The sequence below is a fragment of the Phascolarctos cinereus genome, unplaced genomic scaffold, assembly GCF_003287225.1.
Source record: "Phascolarctos cinereus isolate Bilbo 61053 unplaced genomic scaffold, phaCin_HiC Scaffold_4;HRSCAF=312, whole genome shotgun sequence".
Classification (NCBI taxonomy): Eukaryota; Metazoa; Chordata; class Mammalia; order Diprotodontia; family Phascolarctidae; genus Phascolarctos; species Phascolarctos cinereus.
This window is the reverse complement of record NW_027555847.1, coordinates 577957698-577977491: the sequence shown is the minus strand read 5'-3', so window position 1 is coordinate 577977491 and position 19794 is coordinate 577957698. Positions and strand designations below refer to the sequence as shown.

The 19794-nt window shown below is 34.6% G+C and overlaps 1 protein-coding gene across 2 annotated transcripts in view; it reads right to left on the bottom strand.

The window, feature by feature from the left end:
* The window catches only part of CNBD1 (cyclic nucleotide binding domain containing 1), a 464842-nt gene that overhangs the window by 20560 nt on the left and 424488 nt on the right, over positions 1-19794 (bottom strand). Inside the window, exons 9-10 of one of the 2 annotated variants that reach the window (XM_020970098.2) lie at positions 15234-15301; positions 13377-13731 (exon numbers count right to left, since the gene is read on the bottom strand). In XM_020970098.2, coding sequence (XP_020825757.1) covers positions 13447-13731; positions 15234-15301 — 353 coding nt within the window. In that variant the 3' untranslated portion in view covers positions 13377-13446. Of the gene's footprint in view, positions 1-13376; positions 13732-15233; positions 15302-19794 lie in introns of those variants that run through there. The other variant, XM_078151951.1, reaches the window with a different exon arrangement.

Genomic DNA, 19794 nt, shown 5'->3' with positions numbered 1-19794 from the left:
GTCTAAGCTGTTATGTTCACATTGTCAAATTTTATTAGCTGGTTGAGTTGTTGAACTTCATGACAGGCAATAGTTATGAGAGAAGTGAGTGAATATTAGCATGGGAGGTGTTTCACAGTGAATTTAACAGGTCCATTTGAGGAAATTGCAACATGATTATATTTTGATGACTTCATTTTAAAGGGATCTAGGATTAAACTTTTGATAGATTTAAGCTGTAAACTATGCCCACCCAAATAGTGAGGAGGTTTTTTTTTTTAATTAAGACTAGAGGAGAACACTGAGTAAGAGATTACATACAAACTCATAAAAATTCCAAGGGCCAGAAAGCATAATAATATAATTGAAGAGATAAGGAATGACATTAGAGATTATTGTGAAAATCAAAGTGTATATTAATTACAACACAGAAGTTGGAAAACTTTTACAAATCAGTGAGTGCCCTTAAAAATGTTAAGAACAAGAATTCAAATACTCAAAAAATATATTCCCAAAATAACTAGGGCAAAGCCAAAGGACAGAAAAATTAGAAAATATGAGATAGCAAAAATAAAATTTAAAAAATTTACCTGGAACATTGAGCTTGCAAAAGTAATCTGGACTCTTGGAAAAATACTAAGCTTTCAAAAAATAATATTGTATTTCTGGAAATCAGTTTTAAAATATTTAGAAAGATTAGTGAAAATAGGTAAAATGTTGATTGATATAAAATATAAACCATAGATTTTACCAAAGAAAAATCCCAGATATAACATTCCCAGGAATATAATTGTCATCATCTAGACCTCCTAAATCAAAGAAAATATGTTACAAACACACAAGGTAATCAAATCATAAAGAAGAGAACTCCAGTCAGAATTACCCAGATCTATACAATATTAATGAAAAATAAAATGAAAGGCTGAGGTCTGACACACTGAAAAGCATGATAAAATGACTTGCATCTAATACCTAGCAAATCTATATAAAGAATACTTCCTGTAAAGAAAAAAAAATGATTGTTAACATAACTTTGCAGCATTCATTTTGAAATAAAAAATCTGAATTGGGAAAAATCCTTCAAATACAAATGCAGTGCTCAAAAGGATTTTTTTTAAAAAAGGTAAAGAAAAATGAGTAAAGTAGAATAGCTAGAAAGGGTTATGTGATAACCTAATTCTGACATGCTGAAAGTATAAAAAAGGTCTCACCTCACCTAAGAACCACTGAGGAAACCAAAATGTATAAAGTCTGGGGGTGGGTATTCGAAAAAGGAATTAGAAATTGAACCTACCTAGTATGAAGGAAGAAAAGTTATAACAGTATTTGAAGGAGAGAAAAAGAAACAATAATAACCATGCAAAGGGACAGTAAGAGCTCACCTCCACAATAGTGAAGAGTGGTAGTGAATGCATTAGAAAAAACATCTAACACATTTCTTTATATGAGACAGTTTCAAAATACAGTATTCAACACTCACTTATTAAATACTTGTTATGTTCCAGGTCCTATTCTAAGTGTTGGAGATACAAAAATAGTCTCCTCCCAAAACAAAACAAAGAAGTGATCTTCCTTTGAGGAAGTTGCATTCTATTTGTGATACAGTGTTTATATGTATATACACACACACACACACATATATGCACATATATGTATATAATTATATACTAATATATAATTATATGTAATTATTTAATATATTAATAATATATATTATATATATACATACACCCATACACACACACACACACACATATATATATATATATATATATATACCATACACATGTACGCCTGTGTTATGTATCCAATACTCTAATAGAAAAGTGATCTCATCAATGTGAATAATTCCCTTCAATGAGGAAGATTGAAATTCAACCATGGCTTTCCATCCTGCTTGAATCTCTTCTTTGCTTTCTCATTAATTTGCCACAGCAATTCTACCTTGTGTTCGCAGTGCCTTTCTCGTTTTTTCTTGTTGTTTTGTAGAGTATTTGGTCTGGCTCTTGTATGTCCCTCATTCTTGTCATGTTATTAGGCCATTTATTTGATGGTATTCTTCACACAATTTATCTGTATAATTCCTCATTTGTAATATGTTCACGTGCTATGCACCGTGAACCTCCCCTTTGTCCTTTACGTTATCCTTAACATCAATATGTCATGTCTCACAAAGGAAGAAAAAAATGAAAGAATAGGAAAATCCATGATGCTTAATATTCTTATAAAATATGAGCCCATTTAAGTTAAGTCAGGATATTATGCTCCATTAAGATCATAAATGTATCCTGTGACCTGTACAAGTGATTTTGCCAGGTTTCCAGCTGACAGTAATTAGCAACTCTTGAACCATTATTTTATAGCTCATCTCAGTAAAATTAATTGGAGCAAATGGTAGGCCAATGGCAGGTTTAGAGCTTCAGGGTTTGGGCACCTTCTGACAAGCTCTGTATGAGAATAATTTTTATTTCTTCTCTGAAGATGTCAATACAAAGAATTGAAAGCCAGGGTCTAGCTTTTTCAATAGGGATGTCAAAATGACCTTATTGGGCAAGAATGTGTCCTGTTTAATTCCCCAATTATAAATGAACACCAGGAGACAGTGAAAAGAATACTGTATTTGGAGTAGACTCTGGCTCAAATATCGGCTCTGATCTAGATTCATTTTTGCAATATTGACCAAGTGATTTAAAATTTCTAGACTTCAGTTTTCTCATCTATAAAATTAAAGGACTGCACTAGATAATATCTGAGTTTTTTTATGGCTCTAGCTCATCCCAAGTGATACCCCTCCTGCCCCTTCTCCTATTGCTAGATAAAAGGACCCATCACTAACAAGAATCTTGGCAATAAAAATTGACAGAAAAAAAATGAGTGGTAAGAAGAAATCTTAGTATTACCTGTATATAAATAAGCCAAATCCTTTTGAAGGTAATCTAGCCCTAGCATAGGTCCATTTTGTGACTTTCACTTTGTGACTTGACTTTCTACCTTGACCAAATTAACCATGTAATTCTAGCCGTTAATTGAACCTCTCCCACTCCTAAAACCACTTTAAAGGAATTTTCTAGTCAGACATAATTTGGACCAGTGGACTGTGCCTTTCCAACTCTGTGATTCAGGATTACTGTGATTCAGTGAGATGCAACTTCATAGCTAGGTTTATGAAAAGGTGAATTGCTAGCAGTTTAATCAGTAAGATTTGAGTATTGCCAGGATATTTGAAAATATCCTAGTACAAAAAACTCAACCACTTGAAACTGCAAAGTGCCATTAATGCCACCATTAGAATATCTATGTTATTTTTAAAGGTTATTTGGTCTCTAACAATGATGTATTAAAATGCTAATGCTGATGGTTAACCCTTAAATTTTATTAGTTAATACCTGACAAGGACAAGATAGCTGCTGCATGGGGGTAAGATTGGAATGGAAGACACTTCAGGTAGAAAAAGAAGACAGGGTGACTCCAAAGATAAAGTTACTCCACTTAAAAACTTCCCCCAGAATAAGTTCTCTATATGGTCATTCCTTCTAAATACATTGAGGAACAGATGAGGCAAAGTGCTTTTAAAATTTTTTCAATATGTCTGTGTAGCTCTGTGTGTGTGTGTGTGTGTGTGTGTGTGTGTGTGTGTGTGTGTATGCATAGTGTGTAGGTAGTTAAAGAACTTAAGAGCTTAATATGTACTAGACACTAGGCTATGATAGGGACCATTCCTGTGCTTTCATTGGCAGAGCTAACTCCTAGGTCAATCAACTCTCTATACTAAGGCAGGTTGGATCCTCTTTGCAAATTGTAGCCTCAGAGAGGTGCCTGGAGCATTGAAAACTGGAGCGATTTTCTCACAGTCACACAACCGATGTGTGTTTGATAGAGGACTAGAATTTAAGGTTTCCTGGTTTTGTGGCCTGTTTTATACAGTTTATCAAGTCGGTAGGCATGTGTATTTCTAAGAATAATAACAGACATACATGTCATATGTTACAAAACACTTTATGTTTATCATTCAGTAATCTCTTTTGATCCTCACAAAATCTTCATGAATTAGGGAATAGGGAGAGTTCTGCAAACAAATCTCTACAGTAGCCTCTATCTTCATAGGTATACAAGTGACTGAGAGGTGCAAGGAATGTGTGATCCCACTGAATTTATTGTTTATTTATCAAAAGAATAGCATTTCACTAAGTAGAGGAAAGCCATGCCCTTAAGGACTAACTTCCACCCAATAGTCTGTCATCTCAGTTAAGATCATATAAAATCCCTTGAAAAATGTAACTATAGAGATGACTATGCAAATTATCTGTGATTATTAATGATGTAAACAGAAGGGGGGAAAAACCTACAGGGAAATAATATACTTGTCATTGCAAAGAAGGATACCTTGTATAACCTTCAGATGGAAAGAGGTTCACTATGCATAGTAAGGGTTTCCATATGTTCTCATTTGTGGATGATATTATGCTAATTAGATCCAGCCTCTAGACATGAAATGGCTTCTCCAGAAACAGCCTAACAATTCATATAAGAAAAACTAAATGGATGTAAAATATCTAACATCCAGATTGTGGCTTGCAGGTGAATGACCAGTTCGTTGAGTTAAGCCATATTTGGAGGAAGGTCAAAGTAGATGGACAATCATCTGACTCTAGAATTGAATAGGAGAAAACTAACAGAATAGATTGCATTGCAAATTTTCTCAGTATTATTAATAATTCTCAGCTCTTCTATAATTCAGAGACAGATCTTTTACATACAATTATTCTCCTGGCAATGTTGGCAACTTCCTGGCCTTCTCTTTACTATAATCTATATAATATAATCTATATACTATAATCTATACTCCCACCATCATCCTTATTTCCACCCCCTGCCCCTACCACAACCTTTGTCTCCCTCTGGCTAGAGCTCAGATAGATGTGCTTTAACTTTACCTAGTGAAGCATAGGTCTTCATGCCACTTCCCTATTTTCCATTCATCCAAGGCTTTGTTGTAAAGGGAATTATCTAAGCCATTATAAATAAATTCTAGTGCCTCTAATTTTTCCAAGATGATATGATACAGGTATTAGCTATAGATCATAACTTAAGTCCTTGGCAGTAAATTCAGATATCCATATTGCCATCTTCTCTTGATATTTCATTCAATGTATCAATTGAACAATAACCTGGAAAACTGTCAGGAGATTAGTTGGCCAACTACATGCATAGTAAAGTAGGGATTGCATTCTTTTCCTCCTTGTTTAAAACAAACAATAATAACAAGAAGTTCCTAGTATTTGGTGATTTTGTGTGTATTCCATTTGTCTCCATCATCCTCAGTATTTTCAACATAAATGTTTGTTGCTATGAAGGTGAATGTATCTGGGTCGACTCCTAGGGGAGTTTTTGTGCCCTCTTAGCTTTGGGAAAGATAATACTTACCTACAATTGAATCAAAACAGAGTACTGTAATTATGGCTACCTTAACATAACTCCCAGGATTGCCTGACCCTCTGTGATCCACTTCCTTCCTTACAGTCTCTTGCTTTACTTCTCTGCTTCTTTGGGAGGGCCCCTTTCCATTATGACCATCTGTCCTAAAAATATCTTTTACTGAAGGGCCACCCTCACTTTCTAATTGAAGTCCCTGTTCAGTCCCTACTAAGTTAATGGACCTGTGTTATCTGTTTGACCCTTTGACAACTTTGCCTCTGGATGGGTCTGAATTCTATAAAGATGAACAAATGCACAGGAAGAAAACATCTGGAGACTCAACTTCACTGAGGTTGTATAATTTCCTTGCATTAAGGAACCATATAAATTTGGGGAACAATCTCAATACGCTACTGATCATTCAGTTGCTGTTTACTCAAATATCCAGCCATTTCCAAGCCATGCTGCCTTCAATCTGACCGTATCCTACACTGGAACATGAACTTCTATAGTTTCTTAATAAACTTTTACTAAATCTAGCAATATCTCTGGTCTACCACATGCTTCTCAGCCTTCCCCAAATCATGTTTCTCCACTTAAACCGTTACGTTTACACTATACTCTACTTTCCCTTCTAGCTCTCTTTTATTCATTATCCACCCTTACTAAAGGGCAGCTAGGTGACTCAGTGGATAGAGAACCTGGCCCAGAGTCAGGAAGACTCATCTTCCTGAGTCCAAATCTGTCCTCAGATACTTAGTATCTGTGTGACCCTGGGTAGATCACTTAACCTTGTTTGTCTCAGTTTCCTCATCTGTAAAATGAGCTGGAGAAGGACATGAAAAACCACTCCAATATCTTTGTCAAAAAACCCCACATGGGGTCATAAATTGTCAGACAGGATTGAAAATAACTGAACAACACTAATAACCCCTATTAAAATGTAAATATTTTGAAGAAAGTAGCTATCTGTCCTATCTTTTGTATCTCTAGTGTTTAGCACAATGCCTGAGACATAAAAAGCACTTAAAAACTATGTCACTCACTCACTCATTTATTCATTCATCTAGTATTTGTAATTTTGGTAGTGAAAAGAATTCTCTCTAGCAACCAAGGTCACCTGTCTGCTATTTAGTATAGATGAGTTCTATGGAGCTTTCTTAGGCACATGTAAGTCAAGTGACTTGTCCAAGGTCACAGATTGAGTAACTGTCAGAAACTAGACATGAAGCCAAAGTCTTTCTGACTCGAAGCCCAGTCCTCTATCTACCATGTCATGCTTCCTCTCAATGTTGAATTAATTTGCACATACTTTGTATTTACTCACCTGTGTTTATGTTGTGTCGCTCCCAGTCCCTAAAAATGTAAGGTCCTTGAGGTCACGGATTGCTTAACTACTTATTAAAATGAAATTCAGTAGGAATAAATGCAAAATCTTATGCTTGGGCACAAAAAATCAACTTCACAAGTATAAGATAGCAAAGGCATGTTTAGATAGGAGTTCTTCTGAAAGAGATGTGGTTGTTAGACAAATGCATGGTCAATACGAGTCAGTAATGTGATGTAGCAGTTAAAAACAAAACAAAACAAACAACTATTGTAATCTTGGGCTATATTTAGAAAGGCAAACTTCCAGGAATAAGAAAGCCCTAGTGCCACTCCACTCTGATCCTGCCAGACTTTATCTAAAGTGTTACGTTCAGTTCTAGGAGCCACAGTTTAAAAAGGGCAATTAATAGGCTGGAGAATGTCCAGAGACGAACCAGGATGCTGAAAGGTTTTGAGTCCAAGTCCTGTAAGGATTAGTTGAAGGAATTAACTTAGAAGAGATTTGGGGTAACAGGGGGATGTGGAGCAAAGATAAAGCATGATAGTTGCCTTCAGGCATTTAAAGAGCTTTTACCTGGAAGAGGCATTATGCCTTCTGATTAGCTTTATAGGACAGAAATAGCAGAAGCACAGAGGGAAATTAGGCTTGATGTCAGGGAAAAAAAAACCTCCCTGTCAGAGCTGTCCAAAAGTGGAATGGGCTCCTTTGACAGGTGCTTGGTTCCCCCATTCTCAGAGGTCTTCATATAGAGGCTGGCATATCATAGCGAGAATCCTTTTTATGAATGTGTGGAACTAGATGGAAGTAGCTTAGGCCTCTTCCCATCCTTGAATTCTATGATTCTATGAATCAGTGAAATACAGTTGGGCTTATGTTAAATTTTAAGGTTCTTTAGCCTTGTTATCCTTTCTTTAAGTTGCCATTTTGCATTATAAGATTTTTAGAGGGAGGGTCCTGCCTCATACGTGTAAGTTCCTGAAATTGTCTAACATTGCCAGTTCTTTTTAAGAGTGTAGGCTTTATATTATTCATATCTATATCCTCCTACCCATCTGTTGGTGAATTTTACAGTCAAACACTCCCACTGGGTACTGTAGAGGAGAAAAAAAAAATGGAAATGAAATTCAAATCAGTTAATCTGCATAGATGGGAAAACTCTCTTTTGGATTGCAATACTCTGCTTTGTTAGTGTTTATAACTGTGCCTCTTTGCCTCATTCCAGAATAGCTATTCTTTCTCTGATGGCTACAGACAAACTCTTTTGTGTCCAGCTATTGTTTTCCAGAATTCCAGTTATATTAAATGATACCCAGTTGTGCTTTAGTTTGTCACTATTATGTGGTTGATGTTGATAATGAATGTGAGGTATCAGAAGCTTATATTAGAAAACATACAAATAAGTAATGGATTTGTATTTTTTGGCTCCCAAGTACAGGCAGGTTGCCACGTTCTATGAAATCTGCATCCTTCATGTGGCCTCTGCACCTACTGGGTAGAATACATTGAAACAGTCCAGATGTGACAGATGCATGAATCCCAGTGAGATAATCTTTATCCTGGAGGAAATCCCAGAGCCTCATGGTGAGCCAAAGGTGGGGGAAAAAAACAGTTGAGGTTACATGATACATAACTTGTCTAGGAGCAATAATGAAACACAGTTAGGTCTGTTTTATTTATGCTTAGGATGTATAACACAACAGTTTCTGTGAAATGCCACTGGGCAAATGTATGATACAAAATAAACCCAATGTTTCGAACAGAAAAGTCATCTTTAATTAAGATATCAATTAAGAAATGCTCAGCTGGACAGATGTCCCTTGCACTGTGTCCAGAAGTTCAATGAAGGGAAGCTTTGCCAGGTCACGAGAAAAACCAAGGGCAATAGCCTTAAGGCCTTGGGGCTATTAGCACAGGCTCTCTGGTAGACCTTAACCTTTGGGATTTAGAACTACTAGTATGCCTCTCAGGTACTTTTTGCATCTGCTAATGCTCATTGGCAGATCAGTGCCACGTAAGCAGAAAGATTAAAAAAGATTAAATCATTTAATAAAAAAAAAAAAGACAAATAAATAAAGGACTTACCTAATCCTTGTCTCAATTCCAACCTATACAACCTTCCAGAAGAATCCCAACGCCTGCTTAATCAATATTCATTATTACTGTGGCCTTCATGAAAAAGTCTTCCTTGAAATTTATTATTATTTAGTTGTTACAATTGGATAATTGTTGTTGAAATAATCATTTGAAAGATGAGAAGCTGACTAACTATCAGGGATGCATTTTCCATTAGGATGTGAGCTTCCTGAGACCAAAGACTATTTTTTTTTTTTGTTCCTTTGTTTTTTCGTCTCTGTATCCTTAATACTTTATATTCAATGTCTGACACATAGAAGACATTTAATAAATATTTGTTAACTTACTGATTTTAAATATATAAAAAGTGTAACAAGCATGTTTGATTTGGGGCTAAAATAATATTAATAACTTAAATGGCATATTATATTTACAAAGGGCACTATGTTCTTTGTCTCGTTTGACCTGCACATTAGTCCTATGAGAGTAGGCAGCGTAAATATTATTTCCACGTTACAGATGAGAAAACTAGAATGCTGAGAAAGCTAAGCAAATATCTCTGGGTCCCATAAGTAACAATTTTTTAAGTCTGGGACTCAAACCCAGATGTTTTGATTTCAAACTCTGTGCTTTTACCAAGTATACCATACTTTTTGAAGGTTGAGACACACTGAATGTCATGACCACTGTTGTTCTTCAAACACCTGCAGTGTATAAAGCACTGTGATAAGTATTAGAGGAAGATTGAAATATAAATAATACATGGCATAAGTAAATAGAATTCATCCACCTGCACATAATTTCCCAAGAACTGAATGAATGAAGGAAAAGAGAAAGGAAGAATCATTAACTCTAAATGTATGTTCATATGGTCCCATTCCCACTTCTACCTACCTTAATTTTTTTTACATATTATACAGTTCACATTTTAAGGAAAGGACCATAAGGAAAGTATTGTGTTTAAAAAATTGCTCTTTGCTTCTTGGAGCTTCTTGGGATCTTACTCATTTTCCCAGATGTTCCCCAAATGAGGCAGCATGGTTACAAATCTTGGAAGATCACAACCTCCAAAGATTCCACGTTGCGGGTGACTCAGTGTACTATGGAGCATAACATAGCAGACACATGTTGCCTACGGTATATTTGCAGTGATGGCCATACCCCGAATTGCATTGAAATCCCTTACCCAGACACAAATGTTAATTTTTTACTTCATCGGCAAAATGGGAATAATAACACCTATGCCTCTTACTTCAAAGGGTTATGAGAATCAAATAAAATAATTCATTTAAAGTACTTTGTAAATCTTAATGTTCTACATATATACATACATATATATACATACATGTATAAGATTTCATCATCATAATCATGATTATTAAAAGTATGACAGAAGGCAGTAAAGTATCATAAAGAATAGCCATCTGAGCACAGCACTGTTCATAGGAGGAAGGAAAGAAAGAAAGAAAAACCTAAAGGAAAGACTTCAACAAGGTGGGTGGATTCTTTGTCAAGTTCAATGAAAGAATATAGTCAAAATCTGATTAGGATAAGAAGTGGGACAAGAGGCAGCTAAGTGGTGCAGTGGATAAAGCACCAGCCCTGGAGTCAGGAGGACCTGAGTTCAAATTTGACCTCAGATACTTGATACTTATTAGCTGGTGTCCCCGGCAAGTCATTTAACCCCATTGCCTAGCAAAACAAACAAATAAATAAACAAAGGAAGACAATGGGACATGAGTGGATTGTAAATTCCCCCAATGGAGTAAAATGTGTATGTTGATGAACTCACCAAACATGAAGTGTTCAAATTCTAGAATTCTAGAAATTATATTATTGTCCTCAAGAAAATCACTGGCCATTCTATAGCTAATAGTTATTAATATTAAAATATTAATCTAATATTTATTATCCATAAAATAAATATTATAAAAACCTTTTAATGGAAGCAATTTTGCTTAGGGAACCATAACACTTGTATAAATTTAGAATCAGTTCACTTTTCATGTCATGACCTAACATTTAGCCTTTTTTTAATTTAATGAATTAATTTGAAATTTAATTAAGTTGCTGACAAACTTCTCAACTCATCTCTTCTAGATATTAACTGACCTTATTTTGTAGAAACAATTCCCTCCATATATACTAAAACTTTTGTCAGTGTCAACTCAATTAAATTTTGAATTGTTTTCTATAGACTAGGCTATACAGAAAAAATTAATTGGTTATTCTTAGTCTGATCAAATTAAATTAGATGGTAAACTTCTGAATATTCAAGTAACAGAAAAGTAAATGCTTACTATTACATATTTATATAAATTTGAAGTTAAAATTTGGAAATGAAGTGAGATCTGATATGCCTTCTGTGTTTTTGTATCAATAAGCAAATGGGGTAGACAGTGTTTAATTTTAAATCAAGTGACTATATTTTTTAGTTCTTCATCCAATCAGAAAAAAAATCACATTTCATTAATTTTGAAATTTTCAATACAAAAGGCAGAATCATAGTTATAGTTGAAATGGAAGCAGATGATCATCTAGTCTATATCAAAGATAAAATACAATCTTTTTTGATAACATATTCAACACATGATCATCAAGCCTTTTTTTTTTTTAAGAACTCTAGGGAGTAAAAACAAACCAACTCTAAAATAGCCCATTCCACTTTGCTTTGGGATTGATGCAACTGTTAGGAAGATTTTCTTTCCATTAAGGCTAAATATGTCTCTGTTAACTTCTACCCATTACCCAGAATTCTACTTTCTAGGGTGAAGCAAAGAAGTATGAGATAACAAAATCACTAAGTGTTGTATGGGTTTGTGTACATGTGCATGCATTGTGTCTATATGTATATGTGCATATATTTATGCCTGCGTATATATAGAAACATGTGTGCTCACATATGTGTGGATACACATAGGTACACCAAATAATGTTATATCACATATGTATATATTTATATATAGATAGATATGTATACAGATATAGATAGATAGATAGATAGATAACACATTATTTAGACCTGTGATTGAATAATAATCTGAGCCCAAATTTGAACCCTGCGAAAGTCACTTAACCTCTGTCTGCCTCAGTTTCCTCATCTGTAAAATGTGGATAATAATAGCAACTAACAACCATCTAGTGTGGTGGTGAATCTCAAATAAGATAATATTTGTAAAGTGCTTTATACCCTTAAAGTTCTTACAAATGTTAGCTCTTATTAAGTATTAAAAATGATCCTGACGATGTGAGCTCTTAGAAAGCAGAGCCTGTCATTTTTCTTTAAATCTTCAAAGCCTAATACAATGACATACACAGAGTAGGCACTTAATAAATTTCTGTTGAATGCCACTGAATGAGTGACACACTAGTAGTGTGATTGTTTTATTTTTTTTCCAGAGAACGTGTTTGTTCCTGTGAAAGTTGCAATCAATCAATCAATCAATAACCATTTATTAACTGCCATTAAATACCAGAAACTGTGCCAAGAGCTGAGGATACAATAAAAGGCAAAAGACAGTTCCTTCTCTGAAGGTGCTTACAGTCTAGTGGAAGATAATCTGGAGAGAAGAGAGGAAAGTCTTCTTAAGGATAAGGAAAGGTGGTAAAGAAGACCAGAATGGAAATGAACTTCCTTTTCATTTTCCCAATAGTTTTCCTCTTAACTTGGAAACAATCTTCCAGCATGAAAAGTTTAGATTTATGTCTTGCTCTATCACAATCCTTCCTTACCTTAGCAGTAATCAGACTATTGGCTCTCACTGGTGCCTCTAGCTGTAGGTTTATTGTCCTCATGTCCTGGAATTTATTATAATACCCACCTCCCATCATACCTTGTGCATGTCCATTATGTATGCATCTGTGGGGGGGGGGGTGGCCTACGTGATTATTCCTCCCTTGTGATATTCCATTTCCTGCCTCCCTGTCTTTGTAATGCCTGTCCCCCATGGCTCCATCTCCTGGTTTCTCTGGCTTCTTTCAAGACTCTGTTCAATTTTCAACTTCTGTAAGAGGCAGTTCCCATCAATTTGTTTCTCCACCCTCACTGCTAGTACCTTTCCTTTGAGATTGCCTGTCATCTATTAGGAACATATCATGTATATTCACTATTATTTGCATATTAACTTCATCAGAATTTTAGCTTGAAGTCAGTGACTGTGAGAGGGTGTGTGTGTGTGTGTGTGTGTGTGTGTGTGTGTGTGCTCTTATCCACAGGCTTAGCAAAGTACCTTGGACATAATAAGTTCTTAATATCTGCTTATTGTCTTACTGATTGTATTTAAACCTAGTATAGGGAACTTTGAATAAAAAAGACCCTTTTACCAATGTCATTTGGCAACTTTCCTTAAACTTGTGATATTAAAGACTTGATTGTGACCTTGAGAGCTCACTGAATGCCTCCTTCTATATATATTGTCACTTCTCACTTCAAATTTGCTTTGGTCCCAACTAGATCCTCTACCTCTTTGTTTACCAAAATACAAAGTTTCTCTGCTTTAAAACATTTCATGAAGACTTTCCCTTCCATGAAGAATAAGGAATGGACTCATACTTCACTTGAAAAAAAAAACAACCTCCATTTATTTCAAATAAAATACAGGCATTAGACTTGGAGTAAAAAGAGCTGGGTTCAAGTCCAGACCTGCTGTTTACTCTTTGTGAGATCTCAGGAAAGTCACTTTTCTTCTTGAAGACTCAGTTCTGTGTTCTAAGAAATGAAATATGATACTTGCACTATCTCGTTCACAAACCAGTTGAGTGGAAAGCATTTTTAAACCACAAAGTGCTATATACATATGAATAGTCATTGTCATCATCACCAACACCACCGCTGTCACTGTCATCATCATCATCATCATTATCATCATCATCTCAGTTCTGCAGAGAAATCTTGTGTCAGCCACCTTCTGAAAAGTGCTGATAGTAACAGATAGCTGCCATCAAGTAAAAGGGAATTAGTCATTACAGACTCCTTGTCTCCATGTATACTATGAAATTAACATTTCTACATCTACAGAATATTTTATGAAATTCTATAGCCAAGATCTAAGCTCTATAACCATACCAGGTCAGTCCCCCCATTGTGAAAGTCTTGACCTATCCCTTTGTCATTAATTTGCTGTATGTTATGACTATGAGTACTGAAAAATAAACACTTATTCTGTGGATTATTTTTTCAATTTTTATTAGATTGCCTGTTGTTTTGTTTCTATCTTTCTGGGCCCTTTATTGTTGTTTCTCTGCTATCATTTCAGCTGTGTTCGACTCTTTGTGACCCCATTTTGGGGTTTTCTTGGGAAAGATACTGGAGTGGTTTACTATTTCCCTCTAGCTCATTTTACAGATGAGAAAACTGAGTCAAACAGGGTTAAGTGACTTGCTCAGGGTGTTATTTGAGGCCAGATTTGAATTCAGGAAGACTCATCTTCCTGACTCCAGGCCTGGCCCTCTAGCCATTGCACCACTAAGCTCCCCTAGGAATTAGAATATATGTTAATTTCATAGCATCATGGAGCTAAAAGATGCCTTAGAACTCCTAGAGTCCACTGCACTGCCTAATAAATCCCGTCTTCAGCATGTTGAAAATTCATAAAAGTTGTTTAAATGTGTACAAACATGGCAGACTGGTTTATTTAATCAGATCAGAGATAATCAGCTAACCCTATTTTATTGCATATATAATAGGTGCAGGGCCCATTTTCAAGAACAAATGATGAAGCAAACTAAGAAAAATTACCAAGCTACATTTCGACCAATGCAAAATAATGAGGGTCAAATACACCTGCCCTGGGGCAACCGAGAATACAGAAATTTTTCTGCAGTAAACTGTAAGCTTGCGAACATTGAAGACCACTTTTCTTCAATAGGATATATAGTCCTTGATGTTGCAATTAGAATAATGTCATGTACCCTACAGGTGTCTCATAAATATTAATTTGTAAAAATCAGCATAATAATGCTATTTTATAACCACAAAATAATATTTCATTCATGTTTCAAGCAGGGGATATTAAAAATAGAATGGTGAAGCTTCAGAAACAGTAATTCTGAAGGCTCATGCTATGAAGGATTAAACTGAGCTTTTTAAAAAGAGCTCCTTTTTGTGTATTTTTGTTGTGACTAGAATATGACAATTTGTATAGACTATTGGAGATTCTTATGTTATCTGTCAAAAATACTGCCATAACCAAATGAAAACACATATGTAGGTGGATGAGTTGACAAAATATCTTTCATTCATCTTTTTTTCTCTCTCATTTCATTATATCCCTCACTCTTCAAAAAAAAGATTGATTTTTATATTGTACTTTAGATGGTACACGACATTTTTCTCGCAACAGTCCTGTAAAGGTTGAATGCCAATCCAAGTATAAGACTTCTGTGTCTAATTTCCTATGATGTTTTACTTGAAATAAACCTGCAACATTTTACTTACATCTGTGAGATAGCCAAAAGTTTGCTCAGCTGTTTGAAGCACCAGTTTCCGGGTCACCCAGTCTAATTCTAAAGAAGGAGGAAAAGAATTGAAGCTTTCAATAATTTCAATATAGACTGAATGAAACTATTGACAATCCCCCAAAAAAGTTGATCATGCAGCCTTTGTCAGTAATATCAAGCCAATTATCAATCCATATGACTAATTATCAATTTATATCTACATGCCATTCTAAAAGAGTGAGCTAAATTATTTTCTACAAGCCATTAAATTATCATGTTGAACAACAGTAGAAAGCAGTTTTATCTCTTTAGCCTCATTGATTGGGACACAATAATAAGTTTCTTTCTTTATGCTGACCTACTAGGTTTTCTATTTCCCTAGAGATAAAGTTTTCCTCCCAAGATAGTGTCATAGAATGCAGATGAGTAGGCAAAAATGTATCAATGCTCATTAAAAACAAATATTACAAATGCATACCCTCCTAATTACAAGTCAAGAGTATTATATTGTGTACCAAAGACAACATTGGTAGGCAGTGGTATATTAGAGATGGCATGGGATTTAGAGGCAAAGAACATGGGTAATTCTGACACTTTGTGATCTTGGGCCAGTTACTTCTCTCTGAGCCTTAGTTTCCTCATCAGCAAAATAAAAAAAAAAATTGATTCAATGACTTACAAGGTCCCTTTTAGCACTGGACATGTGATATTACCATTATCATTGTATAGTTTCCCCCAATGTATCAAATAGTCAATAACATGCCCAATAATTAACACATCTACTCCAACTTGAAGTGAGGTGGTGGAAAACTGAAGATAGATGGATAGATGAATGGAAAGAAGAAAGAAAGAAAGAAAGAAAGAAAGAAAGAAAGAAAGAAAGAAAGAAAGAAAGAAAGAAAGAAGAAAGAAAGGAGGAGGAAGGAAGGAAGGAAGGAGGAAGGAAGGAAGGAAGGAAGGAAGGAAGAGGAAGGAAGGAAGGAAGAAGGAAGGAAGGAAGGAGGAAGGAAGGAAGGAAGGAAGAAAGGAAGGAAGGAAGAAAGGAAGAAAAGGAAAGAAAGGAAAGAAAGAAAGAAAGAAAGAAAGAAAGAAAGAAAGAAAGAAAAAGAAAGAAAGAAGAAAGAAAGAAAGAAAGAAAAAGAAAGAAAGAAAGAAAGAAAGAAAGAAGAGAAAGAAAAGAAAGGAAAGGAAGGAGAAGGAAGGAAGGAAGGAAGGAGGAAGAAAGAAAGAAAGAAAGAAAGAAGAAAGAAAGAAAGAAAGAAAGAAAGAAAGAAAGAAGAAAGAAAGAAAGAAGAAAAAAAGAAAGAAGAAGGAAGGAAGGAAGGAAGGAAGGAAGGAAGGAAGGAAGGAAGAAAGAAAAGAAAGAAAGAAAGAAAGAAAGAAAGAAAGAAAGAAAGAAAGAAAGAAAGAAAGAAAGAAAGAAAGAAAGAAAGAAAGAAAGAAAGAAAGAAAGAAAGAAAGAAAGAAAGAAAGAAAGAAAGAAAGAAAGGAAGAAAGGAAGGAAGGAAGGAAGGAAGGAAGGAAGGAAGGAAGGAAGGAAGGAAGGAAGGAAGAAGGAAGGAAGGAAGGAAGGAAGGAAGGAAGGGAAGGAAGGAAGGAAGGAAGGAAGGAAGGAAGGAAGGAAGGAAGGAAGGAAGGAAATATCTAGAATACATGTATATTGGTCTATAAAGTGCTTTGCTTAAAACAATTTAGTCAATTAGGTTATAGAGGTACAACACAATTTCTAATAAATAATAAGAAATTCCATTGAAGTCTTACTCCAGTATCACGTTATAAGGTGATCATGGGTTCCTGAAGGCCATGTGACCCTGAGCAGGTCAACTGACCTCTCTATAACTGAAGTTCTTAGTCTGTAAAATGATATAGTTGGATTCATTTCAGTAATAAATCTATGATTCTATTAATATACCCCTCTAGAGCCCCTCCATGTATACTTCATAAATATATTAATGATCTTAGAACAAGCTTTTGTGCAACCACAATGCATACATGATTTTAGAATAAGCTTTTGTATAATCAGAAACCATTTAGAGAACACATTAGAAACTATATCAAATAATTAGAAATAATATGGATGAGAAGATATTTCATAGTATTATAGGAATTCTATTATGATTTGTTTAAACAAGAGGACTATGACAGCATAAATGAACAAAAGGAAAGATATTGACTATATTCCTAAGAGAATTTAATTGATGCAAAACAGTTACTACAATGAAGAGGTCGAAGGAGTAGAGGGAGTCCTTCAGCCAGCACACAATTGATCTTCATGTGAAGCAGAGATATAAAGCAATTGAGAATAAAATTAACACTTGCAAAATATTATGGAAGATGACAGAGAATAAGTAGCAGTATTGCCCCTCAAAATAAAAAAAAAAAAAGCAGTGAATGGTAAAATAAGCTTACTAAGAGCAACAATGTGACCCATTTAAATCATATCATTCAGGGAGCATTTGAAGGATAAATCAAAAAGAGAACAAAAGACATGTAATTGAACCAATTTACTGTTATTTCTATAGGAATCTATTCTCATCAGCACCAATACTTAAATCATTACGTTTAGACTTTCTACCACTGATGTACTGTCATAAAATCTTTTATTAGATGGTCAGTGCAAGAATCAAAGTCATCCTAGATGAAAAAATGAGAAGAAAAACTAGCATATATTCATAGTTAGTTATCTACAAAAGACCTTTTTCAAAGTTATAGAGCTAAAATAATTAGCGAATAATATTCTGCTTTATCCGATTTTTTTAATTTTAAAAAAGCTAGATTATCCCAGGATGTATGTGAGTGAAAATTATTTGACTTCAAATAATAAAATGTAGTTTTAAAAGTTCTCCTCACATGAGGTATCTGCATGCAAATATTTAAATAATACAAGAGTTTATGAAACATATGGCTGTGGAGAAGATGTTCTTCAACAATCTTCTGAGTATTGATATTGATTAAGCTATAAAACAGGGAAACATGCCTCCAACAATGTTCACCAGTATAGAGACCAAATAGAAGAAGAATTATATATTAATGATAAAAGTTTTACAAATGCACTTATTTATGGATGGCTTTGCTCTAATCATATCAAAACCTAGAACAGTGAAGAGTTTCGTCAATTAAACCAAAAGTTGTTCAAAAGAGGTTGCTCTAACCATAACAAAATAATTAATAAGTGCATATTACCCAGAAAACTACTTGTTATTGGATGACTACTTGTTATTGGATAACATCAACTTAGTACATGGGCTTGTATGTGTATTTGTATCTACACAGACACACTTGTCTTAGCAGGTTTTGATTTTGGAAAGTGGGCTGGACCCAGAACTGATTAGCTCATTGGACTTAATGGCATTTGAGGAATTGTGTAGTACTTTCAGTAATCCCAAGGTTCTTGGAAGAGCAAATGCCTATCTATCTATCTATCTACCTATCTATCTAATCTATCTATCTTTACTGCCAACATTCTCCTGGTGAAATTATATAGCTGTAAATTACAGAATATCAAGTATTTTCCAGGGGACAAACAAAAGACATTTGGATTTAAATTGCAGCATTATATCAATAATGGCATATGAAAAATTATATAAAGGACATCCTCAAAGAAATGTGTGATCAGAAAAAGTGAAAATTTTTCCAAATTTAAAATTTTACAACACAGATAAATTTGTAATAATGTTGACATAATCATATGAATAAATAACCACTAACATTTAATGTGCCATATCAATGCCCTGTAAGAATATATGGCTTTATTCTTACATACACTTCAGAATAACAGAGAGTTATATCCAATAGCTGTATTCACTGTCACATGTTGTTGTATTCAATTTCTATACCCCTACCCAATTACTAATTGTGCAAAGACAGAAATGTGTCATGAATGGGATAGAGCAGAGTTGGTAATGAGCCCCATGGAATCAATCTTACTTTTTGGATACATTCATGTCTCCTCCTTTTGGCCTAACACTGAAAGGCAGACTTTTCCCTATATTGTGTAATCCAAAGTGATATGATATTATATTATCAGTTCTATGTTTGTGTTAATTTCATATTTGGGTTTGAACACAGATGTCACTTCATAAGACTTTAAATATTCAGCAGGGAAAAAATTTATCTAAAATCACATGGTAGATTATATTACTGAGAGTTTTCACAAGATAATTGACAGTCTGGTGAACAAATTTGCCTGTCATTTTTCTCATTTGTTTTAAAAAAAATTTGGAAATCTGAGATCCTGAAGAGTCCTATGGCTAGTACCAAGGATTAAAGGCAAAGTGTCTATGTAATATGAAAGTCACATTTTGGTAGAAATCCCCCCGTTTTCAGGAAAAAATGTTGATGGACCTTTCAGACAATTTTTCATTATTTTTACAAAAATCAATAACTTTTGTTTTATCATGTATTTGCTTAGATAACTTATAAAAATTCTCTTTGAATATGCTTTCTTCTCTGGATGATTAATCAAGAATATGTTGGCATCTATAATTACCAGCACCAAGCCTTCATGAAAAATTTGGGGAATTTACTAGGATGTCTCTAATTGTTATTGGTACTCATTC